Source organism: Xiphophorus maculatus, chromosome 2 (genome assembly GCF_002775205.1).
Source record: "Xiphophorus maculatus strain JP 163 A chromosome 2, X_maculatus-5.0-male, whole genome shotgun sequence".
Lineage (NCBI taxonomy): Eukaryota > Metazoa > Chordata > Actinopteri > Cyprinodontiformes > Poeciliidae > Xiphophorus > Xiphophorus maculatus.
Window position 1 is genome coordinate 19,073,181 of NC_036444.1, and position 19,906 is coordinate 19,093,086.

The following is a 19,906-nucleotide window of genomic DNA, read 5'->3' on the forward strand; positions in this document are numbered from 1 at the left end:
GGATATCAATAAGCACACATAGAAACTGACATTTTTAGCTATTCTTCCTGTTTGTAAATATTTTTCTAACCAAAAGCTCTGTTAGCTTAAATCTAATACGTGGGTATGCTTTTATCTAAAGCATCTCAATCTTGACTTAACCCACTATTATGTCTTTTGCAGGTTTCAACAAGTATGCTGTATTAATATACAGTATTTAACTTGATCCATCTTCCTATAACCTCTGACCAGCTAGTGTCCCCACAGCATGATGATCCCAGCACTATTTCCACAGTGTGGGTGGTGTATTCACTTGTCCTGCATACCTAGTGTTTGACTATGAGCCAAAAAGTAAAATTTCTGTCTCATCTGACCCGAAAACCTTCTTTAACATGCATGTGTGGCTCTACATTGCTTGTCGGAAGCTGAAAAGGCAATCTTGTCACTCTTTAATTAATCATCATTGTCCCGTCAACGTATTCAGTCTCCTGATGTTGGATCTCTGCAGCTCCTCCAGAGTTACAATGCTCCTTTCAGCTGCTTTTCTAATTTATACTCTCCATGCTTGACCTGAAGGTATAGGTGGAGCCCACTTTAGATATTTCCATTACTTTATCCCTAACTATCTGCAGCATTGTCCATTAAAGATCTCTAATGAATCTATGTGGCTGTAACAGAAGAGCTGAATTCATACTGAGATTAAACTACATCACACTGCTGAAAACCTACTTACTAGGTAATTTTTGAAGACAGTTGGTTGCACAGGATTTTATTTAGTGATATAAGAGTAAAAGGATATGAAATGTTTTTTTTTTTTTAATTTACATATAATTTTTCTTCTACTTCACAATAGCGCCCTGCTTTGTTTTGGTCTGTCACACAAAATCCCAGGAAGTAAAACAGAAGTTTGCACAGTTTTTGGGAGCTATGTAGATGTATGGTAACGGTGCTCTAAAGAGATTATGGGGAAAAGATAACTGAAAGTACTTCTGTTTCAGAAACCAAGCTTAGAAAAGATGTGAATTAATATTCTCCAAAAACTGTCCGTTTTATAGCTGCTTTTACAGCATTTTTCGTAAAGGTCCCTTTGCTACCCATACAAATTTAAGAGGTAAACCTATGCTAATTCCTGTAAAGGTGTTTCTTGGTAGGTTCAGCATTTTCAGACTTTCGTGGATGTTTTTGTTAATTTGTATAGCAACCCTTGCAGTGTTTGTGTGTTAAATCTTTCCTTCAGGGCTGCCTCATTGCCTGCGCCCATTCAAAGCAAAGAGCTGCTGCAGAGCAATAACTAAACTGTTGTACTGGCTCAGAGCCCAGACAGGAGCATAAACCAGAGCCAAATTCTGAGGTGGTGAATGCCACTTGCAGAAATACCTCGGCGTTCTCTCCATCCAGGATTTACAACACGGGGTTAGAGCATGAGGAGGTATTCTTCAAGTATAGCAAACAGTGTCTGAGAAAGTGGGTGTGCAGAGTGAGATAGAGACAAATGTTAAAGAAAGACAAGAGAAAAAAAAGGAGAAATTGTGTGAAACATTAAATAAAATGTGACAAAGGGAGATAAACTGGGAACTACAGAGAAGGGATAAAAATATGAATAGAAGGTGGTGGGTTTTGTTTCTTTCTCTTTCAAACTAAAAATCTGCTCCTCCGGGGAAAAACAGCCATGCAGAACATTTACAATGCGTGACTGTTTTCTTAGTCTTCCACTTATTTTTTTTATTTTTTTTTGGTTGATGTTCACCAAATTGTACTTATGGACTTTCAGAAGTTTTAATGAGAAGATAATAAAACAACAAGTGAAGTTGCCTGTTATAAATCATATCAAGCAAAGACTGCCTGTAGCGATAAAGAAAAGCTGTCTTGAGACAATGAGGATTAAATACGCACCATTACGTGCCGAGGCGCAGATGAAGCTTCATGAAAGCAGTTTTTATCACAATAGGGCCAGAAATACTGAACGCTTCGGCGAAAAAATAAAATATGATGTGGGGGGGGGGAAATAAATCTCAATGATAACAAAAGGCGCCGCTGGTTGGTAAGACGCAGATAGAAATAAAACAAACTGGCTGTTCTCTGCCTTAAGCCTTGGGCTGAACTTCACACGCGATGAATTATTTAGAATAAGAGAAAAGCCCTTGAGACACAAGGACAACTGATTCTGTCAAAACATCATCGCTGATTTGCATAATCATTGATCTAAAAGAGGAGCAATTTATAGTCTTATGGTGCTAAGTCAGCAAAAGAATGAAGATATTGATTCTTCCCATCATTCCTGATGTGTTTTGGTAAAATAGCCGCGATGAATAATATATTTCTGCGAAAACAGGCAAGTTAAAATTTCATTTGATCTCATGTTTCGTGGGACCATTTAGGTAGGAATGGCATGCCAATACTAATGCTGCACCAACCATTTCAATGGATCACAGCAACAGACACGTCAAAAATAAAATAATGTTAATCTCAGTTGAAATCTACAATCGTTTTTTTTTAACGCGAGTTTAGATTTTTGCCAATGGCTTTCATTCTGTTAAAGAGTAAGGACTGGAACATCTCAGCTTTAATAAGGTTGGAAAGGATCAATAGCTCCTATAATAAGAATTGGTAAATCACAGAATCACCTTTTCCAAACAATGGAGAAGAGGACAAAGTGCAAACAGCTAATTTATTCACGATGAGATGTGCTCTGGCCTGTACAAATCAAATTAGTGTCTATATGCAGTCCGCCATGGGGCCAGTCCTGTTGGGCTGTCCACAAAAAGCTGCATCCTTTGTTGGTAATGTTTGACGCAAGATGACTGATCTAAATTAAATCTCAGTGCTTTAAAGATCCGTCTTTCACCTGCGTAACATTGACAACCTTTCCATAATGTTGCAGAAAAACTACTCCATGTCTTTACTTTTAAAGAATAAATTATTGTGATTCTTTAAAAGCCCCCATTCCCAAATTTAAAAGCTGTCAGCTGGTCCAAAATGCTGCAGCAAGAGAAGACAAGAAAATGACCTATTTGACAAAAATTTGCTTCCCCATTAAAAACAGAATTCTTGAATTTTGAAGTTTTATCATATATTAGAGATCTGATCTACTATATAGGATTATGTTCTAGGTTTCAAGTGGCTAAAAGGAGGAGGCGGACCTTTCAATTACCAGGCTTGTCTCAGATTCATTGACACGTTGAAAATATGTGTTTAAGAAGATCTAAACCTCAGGACGCTGTGCATTGTGCTGAAATAGTCATCAGAAGATTGGTACACTGTGGTTATTAATGGGTGGACATGGCTGATAACAGTGCTTAGGTTGGATGTGGCATTTAAATGATAATGAATTGGCATTAAGAAATCCACCTGTAATTGAGTCAGCTATTTAGTGTGCATTCTTGCAACGCCCATAGACATAGAGGAATAAACTATCCCATTATTGCCCACCTTACATGTCAAACATGTGAAAATCAACGCAGTAAGCAGTAAGCAGTAAGCAGTAAGCTTACTAAGAGCTTTGTAGAGCCTCAGCACTTCTTTCTGCGTTTGTCACCATTTTTTCTTTTTTTCAGAAGGTTTTGCGTGACTCTGAGCCCTATTCTAGCGCACAGGCAGAAGCGGATTGTGCGCTGAGCAGCCAGCAGCTGGAGGGAACGTCTGACTTGATTCATAACAGCACACACTGTCAGGGTCGTGACTGCAACACTGAGAGCTTTCCTGCAGGGAGGATGTATTTTATAGTGAGCAAATAATCCTTTATGCTAATATCAGTGTTCAGATAATTAGTCTGTACAGTGGTGGTGTTGGAGGGGGGCTTATTTGGATCGATAGGATTCCAGGAATTTTACAATAAAATATTAAATAAATGTTCTAATTTCCACAGAGGCATTTAAGGATTTCTCAAAACTGAGTAACAAGGTTGGCTCAGACTCGAGTTGCATGTTAAGGGTGAGTCCACCATTGACGTAAACTAGAGTGAGTTTTCCAACTTGTGACCCTTTAAATAATTTATAAAGTACCATCACGGTACGGTCAAAATTATATAGAATATTTTGTGTTTTTTATTTTGTTTGTTTGTTTCAGAGAGGTGAAGCTCCTGCATCCAACATAATCGACCCAAAATTTGTTTGTCACATTTGGTTAAGAAATTACCAACAAATAAGGAGTCCCTGTTTCAAAGTAGAAGAACTCAAGTTTGACAGAAATATGCAAGCCGCCACATGGTCAAGCAGAATTTCATGGTAAGTAAAGTTTATGATAAAAGGACATTAGGATTAAGCTGTTCGGCTACACTGACAAAGATATCTGAAGGAGTAAAGGTGAGCATTTCAAACCCAAAAACACTGAAACATCAAACATAGTTGTCATGGTGAAAGTGTATTTCACAGTCAGTGGTGAACTGAAAAGTATAGTTGCATAAAAAGAGCACCATCAGACTACCTGCTTCAATGTCACGTAAAATTTATTTCAAGCTGTCTGCTTGTACCTTTGAACCGTGTAAAAATACTTGTATCTTTGTGGGTCTAACATACAACTTGAGACAACTGGCTGAGCAACAGGATCCATTAAAAAGTATACACAATAAATATGGTGCAGATATATCTAAATAAATATTGTGTAGCTACTGTAAGTGCATAAATCTAAGTCTATACATTTGAATTTATTTAAAGTCTAAAAGCAGATGTTATACTGAAAATAAATACAGCACCTTCATGGCAATATAAAGTAAAATGTACTTTTTTTTTATAGATGTTTAATAATATCATTGTCCTTTTAAAGACTATGTTAAAATTTTGATGTTACATTTCTCTTGCTGCAGTTAAATCATTAATAATCGGCTCGATTTGCTTGAGTCAGGCTAAATGAAAAACGTGGATGACAGATAAAGCTCCCATTATGTCAAAGGAAAGGTCATTTGTCTGCCTTTGCAGGAGGAATGAAGCTACAATTAAGATTATTTCAATTCAGACAGTGACAATGGCTGCAAGACACTTTTCCAGATGGCACCATGCAACAGATATTATGAACATCCTCTGGTGCTGAAATTTTTATCTTACTCTGATGCCGAGCTCCACATTTTCTCCACCATAAATTTCCATTCCTTCATCGAGCAGGCCGATCTCCTCAAAGTATTTCCTGTCGACCACAAAGCAGCCAATCAGGGCAGGACTCCTGAAATAGAAAGGAAACGGAGGAAAGAGAGGTGTCAGAAAAAAAATTGATTTAAATGCAAAGCAATAGGGGAGCTTAAATGCAAATATTCTCTGAAGCCCACCTACAAAAAGCCTTATTCTAACCCACAATTAGCCCACACTGGAAATCGCACCCTGAGGAGCTGTGTTTTTATCCCAAGAACGTTGCATATTCCAAGCTCTGGAGAAATTTTTTAGCATGTCAAACTCAACCTATGTGGCATCATACAAACAAACAGCACAGTTGTCAAAAGGAGGGATCAACATCAAACTGAATCAACAGGAGTGGAAAAATAACTCCGATTAGTATTCATCCCGTCAGTCCCACACATCTCCTCATATCAATATGTAATACAACAGACTGACAAAAACAACTTGTTGGGGGGAATTTTTCTTCCCTGAGGATAGACAGATTGGCAAACAGACAGCGCTCCCACGGCAGGGTTTCAACATCAAACATCACATTGAGATCACGGCTCTTATATAAACTACGGTCGTTTTTATAGCACAGTTATCTGTGAATAAAGGTGGAGAACTTTGCTTTTTCAAGATGATGCGGTTCTGCTGGCATCTTCAGGGACCTTCAGCTGCAAATGGAGCAGTGTGCAGCCACGTGAAACCGTCCATGATAAAAAGTCAGTTCCTCTAAGTCAGAAGGTCATGGCTGTGAACCAGAAAGACAGCTCCCTCTGGATCAGGGGTCAGTATCTGCCTCAAATGAAGCAGTTCAGGTCAATATTTGATTTTTAAAGACCAACAACAGGATTGACTGCAGTAATGTGGGTGATGCCACAGTCAGTTGTAGTGAACATAGCTTAGCTAACAAGTGTAAAACCTGAATCTACTGATTTACTGGTCTTGTAACCTTTTAAGTTTCACACAATGTCATCAGATAAAAGTCACAACTGAAAACACAAGTTGTGGATACAAGCAGCTGAAATTTGGATCACCACTGCTCAGATCACCCTCATCCTCCCATGCACCCTGGTATCTTGCTAGCTTTCGCTGCATACTGCATGCCTTGATTCTGCATTTGGGTTCTCACCACTCCATTAATAATGGAAGAATTTATAAATGTCTTTCTTGTCTCTACTCTGAAAATCAGCTAGTCAACTATTTCCTTGCAAGTAAGGCAAAGTTTCAGACCACACTTTGTCAAACAGCTGGAGGGTTCCTGTTCTCAGGTATATTGCCATATAGACAAGTAAATAGTTGGGGCTATTCATCTTTCTTGGTCATAATATTGAAGACATGTCTTTTCGTCATAGTCTATAAACATTGTGTTTGTTTGCTTGCAACTGCAGAGGTTTTTGCAGATATCGGTGAGTAAGCAACTTTGCTTTTATTGCTGGGCTTATTTCTAAAGTCAGTCCTGCAATCCATATTAATCATTCAGGCCACAGGTATTGACTTTCTGGTAATATCCCTGCATTGCCTTGTAAAATTGCATGATTGTTCTATATTGCAATTTTGTTTCAATGAGTTACTGCTAATGCATGATGAATTTTGAATAAAGTGTTTTTGAATTAGAATTCAATCATCATAACGTAAAATTGAGTTTAGTATGTGATCTCATCAAAGACACTTCAATATGCTTTAAGGGACGTTATGACTACTTAACGCTTGTTAATACAACCAAGATTTTTTTTTCCCACCAATATTGTTGGAATGTTCTCAGTAGAAATGCACAGAAAGTTTTTTTCTGCTTACCTGATGGGAGCTGTGTGGTTGCGTAGCATCCACCAGGACTTTGGTGGGTTGAGGTATCGACACCAAAGCTCCCAGTCAAAGCCCTGAGCAGACAGGGGGTACTCCTCAATCTCAAATGTGTCATACTTGATGTTGTCAAAGGAAGGCAAGACCACTCTGGTTCGGTCCTCCTTTATTCTCTGCAGGATCGGTTCTGCCCTGTAAAGGTGACGGAGCACAGGCAACCATAGCATTTAAAGCTTAATGTCAAAATGGATCTTTCTAGAACTTCAATATATTTTTTGCGTGTAAATGAACAGAGAAAAAAAAAGCTGGTGGCTGGAAATAGATTATAATTATTTTAATAGGCACCTGAATAGTTAAAGTGGAAAAACAGCTCCTTATGTTTTAAAAGCAGCAGAGAAAACTTGTGTTTTTGGTCTCCCTTTTTATTGACCCAAAACCAGCTAAAAATGCATTTTAATTCACATTAAATTTTTATAAACAAATAAACAAAACGATAAACATCATAAATAATTGCTCTGTTTTATATCCACTCTTCTTCAAATGAGATGTGTCCCACAGTCAGTCCCTGTATAAGCAGGTGTTTAGGCACCACTAAATGGCTCTTAACATTTAAACAACTTACAAAAACAAATGAATTTTGTTTCATGTCATTTTAAAGTGATTTTTAAAAAAATACCCACCAACTCTAAAGCTGCTTGAACCTATTGTCTCTATTATCTGTAACAGTTTTGATTTATGACATTTTAAAGGTCTGTTTTAGTCTCACAACATTAAGTTTTAAGGACATCTGGGATTTATACAGAGAAACTTAACTTGAACTTTATGAGCCTGAATCTGATAGGTGTGCTCTTAAATTGTGCAAGTGATTTATAATGTCTCTTCTCACTCATTACTCACTCATTAATTCACTTTTAGACACACTCTTGTGTGACTAACTTAGTTTTTGACAGCCATACTTTAGCCATAGTGTGCAAAATAAGCCAACTACACTTGTCCTACATAAACTTTGTCTACAAGCGATATGAGATTGAAGCAAGTTTATCATAAATGCTTTTATTTTTTTGCCATTTATTTATCAGTTTCATGTTTACTAGGATTAAAAAAAAAAGAGAACAACTCTTACCATTATTGAATATCCATAAACCGCTATGGTGTAATTATTGTGTGCAGTGAATCGATAGTGCAGAATGAGTCTGGATTAGAAAGTTCAGATCCACCTTTAACATAACTGAATCTAAGACGTGAGGTGTTGACTCCTTACAGGTGGCAGGGTGCCATCAGAGAAAGGAATAAGTTCGGTGTCTAGAATATAAATTCCCAGGAAGATTGGTCTAAACTCTGTTTAACCCTTTGATTTGAATCAAAGAGGGTACAAGGGGAAAATCTGATACTCTTGTTGATGAGGTTGGGTGTCATACAGGAATCTGGGAAAATCTGCAGACTTCAAAGAGCAGAGCCGAGATTATGAATTTATAGATCAGGTCACAATCAGATAATACGGGACTCTGGGGATGCAAATGCAAATCTGCAGGAAGAGTGAGGTGACTTGGTATTCACCCGGGTCCACTTAGTTTAACAAGGACAGATATCACCAAAAAAATGGAGGAAAATGTTCAGCATTTTTAGACAAGTAATCAAGTTTTCTGCATCAGGCTCAGCTGTCATATATAGAAGCAAAAATTCAACCTTGATTCAGTATTGAAGGCAAAACCTGTAAATCACTTCTTGTCTTCTTTGTACTAGATCGGCACGTTTTTTTTCTAAAGGTTTTCACTAAAAAGATACGTTGCAAAACCAAAATCCTCATCATGCCTCAACTGAAAAGCTTTAAATAGCTTAAAAGATAACACAGTTCTCTCATAAATAAAATGTCTATCAAATGTTCAAAGGCAATGAAAAGAGACCTGAAATCGCTGCACAGTTACACTAAAAAGCTGGAATAAAGGCAATAAAATGGAGAAACAAAAATCTAAATCTTTCCTCCTATGGGAGAGCTTACTGATGAGGGCTGTCATTTAAAAATGCAAAGTGTACTTAAATGTTTCCTGAGGGAACTAACAACTGTTTATAGTGCAATTATTCTTGTTTATGCATTTAATGAGAGCCAGGACACTGATAGTAACCCACTACACTACTAATAATTTCTATAAAATTTAATGCATACAATAAATGGGCTTAAACATTGTGGGAAACAAGTCTCATGTTTTAGTCTCTCTCAGAAATGGGAAAGATCAGATAACATTGCACTACAGTAAGAATAAAGGTGAATATGTGGAAATCATCTCATAGCCACTGTGGCGGAGCCGTGTCAGGAAATATCAGGATATTTTGGATAGCATTTCTTTTGGATTGAATGGAAATTAGGTAATCACTGGGTCCTTCTCCAAAATACGTATAAAATTAACACAGAAGGTGCTTTGCAGATATAGGATAACAATTCTTCCACTGTCATTTTAGTCCTGCAGATCTAAATAATTCTAATAAAAAAACTCTGAGCTGAGCAGAAGGGAAGAGTCAGGACCCTCTCTCTGATTGGTACATTCTTGTGAAATCTTACAGAACAAAATGTTGTCCTACAGGAAAACATGGGGATGCACAATTTTAGCATTATTATCATTGTGAGTCTTTGCCACTGCAACAAATAAAGACTTTTACACATATTTACCCAGAGTGCCAATAAGTATGAACGGATTATTAATAATACTCTGACGTTCTGCGATTAGAGATGAGAGGAAACTCCTGTGTTGTTCTGTCTTTTCCTTACAGATGAACCTCATCTCTGGAAATTGATACTTATACTACTACACAGCAAAACAGAAACATGGTCAGCATTTTTAGCAAGCCCTGTACTAAGTCAGAGGGGAAAAAAATCCATAATAATGGGGAAACAATTAGTGAGACCTCCACATTAAGAAATCGTAAAGGCTTAAAAGCTTTAGAAAAAAAAAGATGGTTTCCTCACTACTGAATGCTAAAATTCTTTGGTGCTTTGAATCTCTGGGAAACTCTAATTTAAATGAAGCGTAGCTTCAGTAAATGCCAATTAATTATCAACCAATTTATTGCAAAGGAAATGGAATTATATTTATTACCCAAGAGCAACAATGTCTTCAAGCAAGTTTTTACAAAGATAAACTTTCAATTTTATTTTTTTTTGTCAAATTAATTAAAGTCTTGGAATTAATTTGCATCTGCTTGACATTTTTAGCTTAATCTTATTTTTAAGTTAAAGTTTGAAGTAAATTCTACATGACATTCCATCTATAAAACTCCAGGATTTCAATATGCTCAGTTTTAATTTTTATACATACTTCTTTCTTGTTCTTTATTTGACTTTTTAGAAAAGAATAACTCTAATGAACTTGATTTTACAATATTGAATATCAAAGTACTTCATTTTGAATCTACAGATGAATATTTTTTTTAGACTTTGATGAAAAACCATAGTGTGAAGAGGTAAAATGATCATTGTCCAATTATTTGCAAATGTAATATTTCCTAGTAAGTAAGTTTATGAAAAAAAAAGAATGAATGATTACCATCCACCCATCAGCAATCACCACAACACTAAGACAGAAGGCAGTTTAGATAGACAAAGTAACGTATTACATATTGCAGTAAACTTAAAACGACACATTCAGAGATTTTCAAAACCAATTTGATTCCTGTTTGAAACATTTTATTCTCCCACTCCACACCCTGGATGAAGACTTTGCACTGTGAGCTACAGCTCAGATTGTCCCTGGATGACAGCTAATTTGAAAGTGAAAGATGACAGTTCTCTGCTTCCTCTACATGACAGACAGGTTTTTATATCTTTCTTTGACAAGATGCCCTGGTCCACCATCCCACAACAACCCTCCCATGTTATGTCACCTTATGACTCTATCGCAGTACATATTTATGAGCTACACACTGAAATGATAATTTAATGGACTCTACAGCCATGGCTGTTGTGCTTGAGCTAGCAAGGATTATCTGTAAGTTTGCTAAACTTTCTTTTTTTGCATTAAAAATGTGACTAAAGGTTTACTGGTGCTGTATTTATTAGTGAATGGACAGGGCATCTTAGTTGTAGAAAGGTAGCGACAAGTGCAATGCAATAACTTACTGATGGTACTGCCAGTATGGTGTGAAATGGTTTTATCATGGCCAGTATTGCTTTAAATTCTCAAAGACCAAGCCAAACTGGTGAATAAGAGTACAGTATGGTACACTGGCAGCATTTTCCTACATGCTGGTCTGGACCACGTCAATTCATCACCATGAAAAAAAACAAAAAAAACAAAAAAACTCACAACAGATATACTCAAAACTCTGTAAACCCCTGATTATGCTCCAAATCAAGAAATATACATTTCACTTTCTGAAATGAATGACAAAAAATGTTTAACTTTTGTAAGGCGGCCTATTTTCGTCTGCTATATGTATTTACAATCAATTTTCAAACTAATATTATGTGGAGATCATCACAAGAGCTGATTCATGGAGTTCCAAAACCTGCTGTGGGATCGTGAGCCAATTAAAGGGCCCACTGAAAACAGGCACCACAATGACTTTGAAATATATTTTTTTGAAAAATAGCAAGTGTCCAGTTATGATTATGTTTAAAACTGATGTTTTGGTAACTAGATCCAAGTTATGCAGATTAATAAAAGTTCCTTCTTTTCAATGATTTGCTTCCAACCCCACATATTCACCCACCTTATTTTATCTCATTGTGCAATCATCCTATTTTGCATAAGGAAAATTTGTTAAGATGACAGGAGAGTCACAGATAAAAGCATCGAAGATAAAGGAGGATTAGCGTGATAACAGCTAGACAATCACTCTGACACAAAACACCCTGTAATTACTTGTGTTTGACTCAGAATAGGCAACATTGCAGATAATTACAATGTGGGAAAAAAAAGACAATTAGTAGATCCGGCAATCAGTTCTTGGAGGCTAATTATACAGCAATTTCTCAATTTCCACGAAAAGTGATAATTCTGAGTAAATACGAAATCTGCGAGGGAGTGGGCGTGCTTCAGAGCATGGAGGATGAAGGATTAAGACGAAGTTGTTAGCAAAGGAAGAAAAATGAAAGTAAGAAGAACTCGAGGGGCAGGGCTCATCATTTCTTCATTGCTAAGTGTGTATTCGGCTGTGTTTGTTTGACTGCTAATAATGCTGCCGCGAACGCAGCGCCAACTTATCCGCAGACTATCGGCACCAAACCAATAAATATTTCAGCACAATTTAAAAAAAAAGAAATATTAAAAGTGTTATAATCAAGCTGTGCTCTTTTGCGTCTCTGCCAAGAAGAATTTCATTAGTCATAGACCGGTACCCCCACAGTAGCGCCATGTAGGAGGTTCGTGTGGGATCTGTGTGTATGAAGAGGTGCGTATACAGAGGGAGAGAGTAAGGGATAAAGGGCTTGTGTGGGTGTTAGAGTAGCAGGGTTAGGAACCTTGTAAGTGTCTCTTTTCTAATCTGGAACACAGCAGCCAACAAATGCTCTTTTGGATCGAACCCAGACACTATAATGCAGTGCGAGCGAGAACGCCTGCTCTGCTTACACAAGTGTGCTTGGGAGCAAACTGTGTGCATGCTTGTTACTCTTATTCGAGCATGAGAGTGTGATATTTTTTGGGCTGTCAGACTGATTAACAGGGACAAAGCCCTGTTGTTGTAGCAGAATATTTTTCAAGGGGGGACCCCGAGGTGAAGATGGTGCCAGAGTAAAAAGAAACTGACATGAAATCTGTGTGGAAAGAGAAAATGGCACTTAAAATGTTAGAAAGCCTGAGCAGCCTCATCACCATGACAGATGAAACATAACAAGCAATGTTAATAGGGGCAATAATTAACTACTGCTTTGTAATTCAGTCTTTAATGGAATCATTAGGAAATATTCCTGCTTTGTGTCATCGTCCTTGTCTTGGTTGGCTGGTATTATTCTACCATCTTCTCAGGAAGGGTTCAGAACAAGAAGAATTTCTTGTGAACATCATGTATTTGCTTTTTGTTTCCTGTATGATAAATTATCCCACTTCTATAAGTCTCCCACTAATCTCCCACTATTTCCTTGAAATATATGTTCTGTTTCTTCTCTGCTACATTTGGTTTCATCCATTATCTTTTTCTGCTGTGTGTTTGGTGCAACCCTTTGAGCAGAAGAGCCATCATTGTGGAAGGTGAAAAAAATCTCATGTCAGTCATTCATAGGACTATCCTGATCCAGGTGGACAGTTACAAATAATAAACTCTAATAGATTCAATTTGTTCAAATAGAAAGGCTAATCTAAACAAAGAATGATTTATTTCTCTTTCCGTGAAATCCTCTGCTCACCATCCAGTGTTGAACTCTACGTGTGCGTCGAATAGAGCAACCACAGGAGCAGTGGCCACCCTCCATCCACTGACTCTGGACCGGATCAGTCCTTCCTGCTTGGTGTGCCGGACCACTTTGATGAACCCCGGTCCGTGCTGAGTGTTTGTCTCATCCACAAAGCTCTGCAAGTGCTCCTTCAGCTCCACTAAAAAGAAAGAAATACAGAAACATACCTTGACATTAGGCTGACGTTATTGAACCTTGTTTAAACACCGATCTGATCGGTTTTATTGACTCGCATAAATCCAAAATATAAAGTTGGCTAAAATATCTTAAAACACAACATTTCAGGCCCCAATCTACAGAGATTAAAGAACAGATGCCAAACAATGTCATTGACATCATTATTGGGGTCTTTTTTCATAGATGATTTGCTAATGCACAGTCACTGAAAAACACAGACGCATACACACTGGCCACAGAATATTTTCATTTCCTTGTTATGATTCTTCAGTGTAATCGTGCCTACAGGCTATGGTCGCTGTCATATTCTCTTTATTTGTTAATGCCATCAGCCTGGAAGCGCTAGAATGTGCTTGCTTTAACGAGCAGCCGTGTGTTTCTGACCTGGAAGTAACATGGATCCATTGCAAGAGATTGGAGTATCACAGGAATCACCTCATTGTGAACGTATACGACACTCTCCGACATATATTATTTAGATTAACTGTAAATGTGATGCACTCTATTTTTAAACTCCGAGTTGCCATTGCCAAAGGTGCAGAAAAATAAAATATCTCTTACAGTTTTGGATGGTAACAAAAATAAAATGTTATGTTTAGTTTTACTTGCCAGACAGTGGGATGTAAGAGGGTAGATTGTTCCAAGTTGGATGTTCGAAATCACGAGGTAGATTGGAGTGGACTAATAAATACAGATAACTGCATGCCAAAAAGCCAGAGTGTTAATGTTAAATATAATTTTTTTAAAAATCAAATTAATTTTACCATGACGTCAGAAGGATTTATCTTCTGAGAACATAAAGCTTTTCAGCAGAAGGAGGCATGGCGTGCTCTAAAATGTCCTGCTAGATGACTGTGTTGACAGTGGACTTCAGAAAACCCAGACATGGCAACCCAAATCATGACTGACTGGAAACTGCACACTGAATTTCAAACAACATTCTGTATCTCTCCTGTAAAGCAATTTACATCTGAAAAAATAACACTCTGTGGTCTCTTGTTTCTCGTAAAACTTTTCCTACCTCTGCTTTTCCCCCCCTAAACTTTTTATAAATATGCTTAGATACAGCACTCTATAAAACAACATGCTTCTTTAGTAGAGAAATTTTGCAGGTTACCCTACTTAGGAGGCGTCAGTGACCGAACATCTCTTTTCCTGTGTAGCCTAAAGACCAAGAATGAGAGACTATTTACAGGTTTGTAAAACTTTCGCAGTTGAGAGCCATTTAGTTGATTAATGATCGGTACTATGCATTTCCAATCATTTTTTCACAATATTCTGATTTCTGAAACCCTTTTCTATCATCTGTGAGCTGCAATAATCAAATACAAAAAATAAATGCTTGAAATGTTTCACACTGCAAGATGATACATCGTAGAGTGAAATCAATACACAATATACTGATTTCACTTTATGAATTAAGTGAAAAATATTGAGCCTGTTCACTATATTTTAACTGAGATGTACCAGTAGACTTAAGTGGATAATTTTGCTATCAAGCCAAGGTCAGGGCCTTTTCCTGACCAAATTTACTTTATCCAAAGACAATCCTAATCAAAATGTTTCTAGCATTTTGATTTGGAAAATGATAGAAACATTTCTAGCATTTTCTAGTATTGCTGCTTTTGTAGTTCTTTATATTTTTGGTAAACAACTTAACAATTTTAGTGCTGCTAAGCCAGTAACAGCAACATCAGCATTTATACCACTCATCTTAAGGTGAAAATATATGAACTGGGATTGGCTATGCTCTGAACACTTGATTCCCCCATGACAATTAATCCCTTATTTTTCATAGACCCAGGATTGTTGACCGCTGCTGGTAAAATACTGACAGCTCAAAGCTTCTTAACACACACACACACACACACACACACACACACACACACACACACACACACACACACACACACACACACACACACACACACACACACACACACACACACACACACACACGCACGCACACACCCACACACACACACACACACACACAAAAGAAAAAGAAAAAAACAAGCCATCTTTTTCAAACAGGTTTGTGATTTCAAAAGTGTTTTTTAATGTCCTAGATCATTTATAACTTACTTGGCAGTGCACAGTAAGTGCTCTTGCATTTCAACCAGCCTTAGCTAATTTGTCTTAATTACACCATGTAGATCAATAACCAGAATTTATTATTTAAGCTCTTACTTTTCTTCACCTATCTTGAATGTTACTTACCGCCATGCAATTGAAAGTGACTGCAAAGCAAGAGGATTAAGTCACATTTCTTAGAGAATTATAAATACTTGTAATGAATTAGGGGAGAATAATTTGAGGAAATTGATGAATGTATTTATCCCACTAGTTGCTACACTAATCAGCATTCAGCTATGTGCAGCTATCATAACTAAACCGTGATATATTGTATTACAGAAGAACATAGGGGCAGTGGGAGACCCATAAAATCTGCAGGCGATGTAGCAGAGACAGATTTCTCATAATAGTAATTATAGATTTGGCAGCTATGAAATACAATATGCTCCACAGAACGTGGAACAATTAATAACACTGGCCCAGAAACGGAACGTCACACCCAGGCCTTGACTGCAACTGTCTTAGCAAGGTTTTTAAAATTTTTTTATGTTTTCACACACTACTGGTGAAGCTAATGCCCACTCATGTCCTAATTTAGCACATGGCCTAAAGCAGAAAATACAATAATCACTAAATGAAGTACCAAACTTTGTTGCAGTAGCTTACCTGAAGAAGCCAGCACTTAATTGGACTCAAGGACTGGATCGTTGCCTTTTAATGTGACAATAAAGTCTTTAATTTCTTTGGGGGGATTTAATCAGCTTCTGTTTGATTATGCATTGGCAGTAATGCCAAGTGGTATACTGCAAGTTCATCTGTGGATTACAAAGACTATTCTGTGGCATTAGAAAAAAAGTTGTTTGTTTTTTTCAGCTATTCATCTTTTATTATTGCCAATACTATTTTATTTTTCAGCCATCCAGAGGTGGACTTGCTTTAGTGCTTTGGATCACTGTTATACTGTATAACCTAAGTGCAAAAGGGGTGTCCTAAGTGTGCCCCAGAGGCAATTTGTTGCCTTTGTATGGCTCCTGGCTGCAATTTAAAAATTACACTAATTTGGCACTCCAGTCCAGCACAGGCGGTAATTTAGAGGAAGAATTTTATTTTCAATTAGGGCAAACTTGTTGGAGATATTCTAAAACTGTGGTAAAATGGAAAATGTTAGGAACAAAGTTGTCATCTTTTACCACAGTCTATTTAATTTCATAGCAAACAGGATCACGACTAGCCAGTGACTTTTACTTAAAAACAGGCTTTGATGCACCCAAATCTGCTTTTAATTAACTCGTTAACCTTCGCTAAATACAGAAAGCATATTCAGAGAAAGAGTTACCCAAACTCTGTTTTTACTACTCAGAACAGACTTTTTTTCTATTTTTTTTTAAATAAGGAAGGGATGAATTAACTCTCCAGTTAATTTTACACATCGCTTACTTTTAGTACACTGTAAAAATAAGCAAGCAATTTAAAATAGGGGGTCATTAGTTGTCCCTCTTCTCCACAAAATTGAAATCGTTCTAAATGTCCAGGTATGGGCTGGCTCAGACTATGTTTGATTCCTCTGCATCATAAATCTATGTCTGACCAACAAATTAGGGAGTTAAGATGATTTTAATTGTCTCCACAAAGATAAATGCTTTGAGAAAATTGGTTGACCTGTACTTTCTGTGAGGAAATGAAGGGAACAAATTGCAGTATTGTAAAAGTTACAACCCACTTTTTTTCTTTTAGTACCTGTAAAAATGTTTTGACACAATGTTTTGTTTTTAATTGCAAAGTAGCTACTTTCTTACTTCCACACTTCGACACAGATGACTGTGTTGAATGTGTGGGCAGTCAGGATAGTGGGCAACAAACCAAAACATTGTGAGGCATCATGGCTATCTACATGCAGCTCCAATTATTTATGTGAATACCAATTATATTGGAATTACAGTATAATGAGAAAATAATGATCAATTGAAGAGAGGAAATTAATCTTTTTCCAAGTCAAAGGAGTCCAAACTCATGTTTCTTTGCCACAATTTCCACATTTTTATCCTTCCAACATCAGGGTGAGGGAGACAGTCTGTGTCATTATTTGCTATTCCTGCCAGCTACTCCTGGGAAATCTGAGGCTGCACAGTTATAACAGTACAAGAGGGAAGAATAACCCATCCTCCACCATCCGCAACTACAAGCACATGGGCCGGGTATAAAGTAGTGCAATAAATCCATATGTCAGCAAAGAAATATTGGCAAAGCTGTAAAGTGTATTTTGCTAACTCACAAAAATTGGTTTTAGGACAAAGAAAATCATTCCAAACAGAGTTATCCAAATACAAAACATCTTCTTATGTGAAGCATAATGGGCCTCCAGGCAGACTGGATATATAAATGAGTCGACATTCTGTCTTTAAACCAAAAAAGCAATGTTATTGCTGAAATGGGACATATCAAAAAGAAGATCAAGAAAGAGGTTTAGGATTCTTACAGCTGTTACTGTTGTCGTCCACGAGTATGATCTCTTTAAGGAGGTAGGATGGTGTCCTCTGGATGACCGTGTGAATGGAGCGTAATAAAACTGACAGTGCCTCGTTGACAAAGATGAAGATTACACTGAGCTGAGGAAGGTCTGACGAATAAGACATGTTTCTGCATCTGAAGAGAAGGAAAACAGAGATTCAGACGCTTCTCTGTCTGAGTAACAGCACAATTTAAGGTGGACTGACCCGTCCGGTCGTAAATCTGCAATGGGCCTGGTGAGGGAGATGCGGTCGCTCAGGTAGCCGTTGTATCCGAAGTAACGGAACTTTTTGAGCGCGACGCGTCGGCTCTCTGGGCCCAGGTCACGACCCCAGTGATTAAACAGTGAGGCGGCGGGATCTGCGGCAGAGTCTGAGGAAGACGCTGCCTCTTCACCGTCCTTCAGGGGGGTTTCTGTGGAAACACACAAGGAAAATGTTCTTAACATTTTTTAACAACGTATTTGCCCATACAAGCTGCTGCCTTTTTCAGCGTTGTAAGATAGTGTTAAGAACTGACTGGAAAAATAAATGTCTTTCAGCTCTATTAGGGATGCCTCCATGGGAGAATAATATTCCGACTAAGCGTTAAGTATGCTCTGTGGTTTTCATGAAAACCTGCTTACGTGGAGCTTGAGGGATAATGTACGCAACATGAGGGAAAAGGTTGAAACCCAAATGCAATTTGAGGTGACAGGAAATTTCATTGTCATAACAAACAACATTTTCAGGTCTATTTGTGCAGAGGCATACACAAAAACTCTAACATGACCAGTGTAATACCTCTTTTTTAATGAGCACTGCAAGCCTGATTTTCATTGCTATGTGTGAAGCAGTAAGCTGTTTACTTTACATGATTAAGAACAATAAAAACACAAACGATGCTTAAATCCTCCATGAAAGCAGCTAATTTCAAATCACAACAAAGCTTACTAGGTAGTTTCTAATATTATACATGCTTTAGTTAAAAATAACAGCATGAAAAGAGAACAGCAGCCTGGAGATATTCTAGGTTAAAAGAAAAACAGGCAAGTGTTAGAAGAATTTGAATGTTGGGGTTTGTTGTTTTTGGAAAAAAGGTGATAATCTGAGAGTGAATATTCATGAACTAAGACATGGGAGAAACTCTTACACAAGAGCACTGATGCAGACACAGGAAATGTGTTGAAAAGCTGACTGAATAAAAACCCCAAAGCCATTTTATTTCAGTAGAAATGACATTATCCTCTCTTAAAAATTTAAGGACAAATCCATCCTTTAATTTTGGCACGATTATTCAGTGGGGAACCCACATTAAAAGCATAGCTTCATTTTTTTTGTTGTTGTTTTACGAAATCACAAGATTGTTGCAACTCTTAATGGCACCCTTAAGAATTCATGTTATATAAAATGAAACTGAAGCGCTTTTCTCATTTACACTTCTTAAGTTCTCAATGCTTTGTTCTGGAACTTTTTAGTTATCCAAACCTTTCTGCTTCCCCTGGTAATGGATATCTCTTAGTGCCTTTTCACCATAGCAAAGAAACAAGAATATGTCAGACAAGTGAAGCAGACGAGTGAGGATCTGTGACGGAACAGCTGGCCTTTTTGTTTCTCTAGGAAACCTAGAGAGAAGAATGGCATGGACCTCCAGGACTATAAAAATAAAAATCTGTTAGATCTTCTTAGAAAACTGACAATGGTTTATCACTATAGGAAAAAGATCAAATTATACAGCGAAAATCAATGCAGAAATTGTTCGCTAGACACAAAATCAACGACCTCTCTCTCCAGAACTACATCATAGTGAACACTTGTGGTTTGAGGGAAAATGAAAAGTACAGCAGTTTCATCCTGTTACTATTTTAATTAACCAACACTGACTCATAAGCAGTTTAGGATTATGCTTATAT

The 19,906-nt window shown here is 37.4% G+C and overlaps 1 protein-coding gene across 2 annotated transcripts in view; it reads right to left on the reverse strand.

The window, feature by feature from the left end:
- Window positions 1–19,906, reverse strand: part of LOC102224391 (polypeptide N-acetylgalactosaminyltransferase 18-like) — a 134,668-nt gene that overhangs the window by 42,488 nt on the left and 72,274 nt on the right. For both annotated transcript variants that reach the window (XM_023342692.1, XM_014473763.2), the window contains exons 2-6: window positions 18,222–18,429; window positions 17,984–18,150; window positions 13,207–13,393; window positions 6,864–7,061; window positions 5,019–5,133 (exon numbers count right to left, since the gene is read on the reverse strand). In XM_023342692.1, the coding sequence (XP_023198460.1) occupies window positions 5,019–5,133; window positions 6,864–7,061; window positions 13,207–13,393; window positions 17,984–18,150; window positions 18,222–18,429 (875 nt within the window). The remainder of the gene's footprint in view (window positions 1–5,018; window positions 5,134–6,863; window positions 7,062–13,206; window positions 13,394–17,983; window positions 18,151–18,221; window positions 18,430–19,906) is intronic.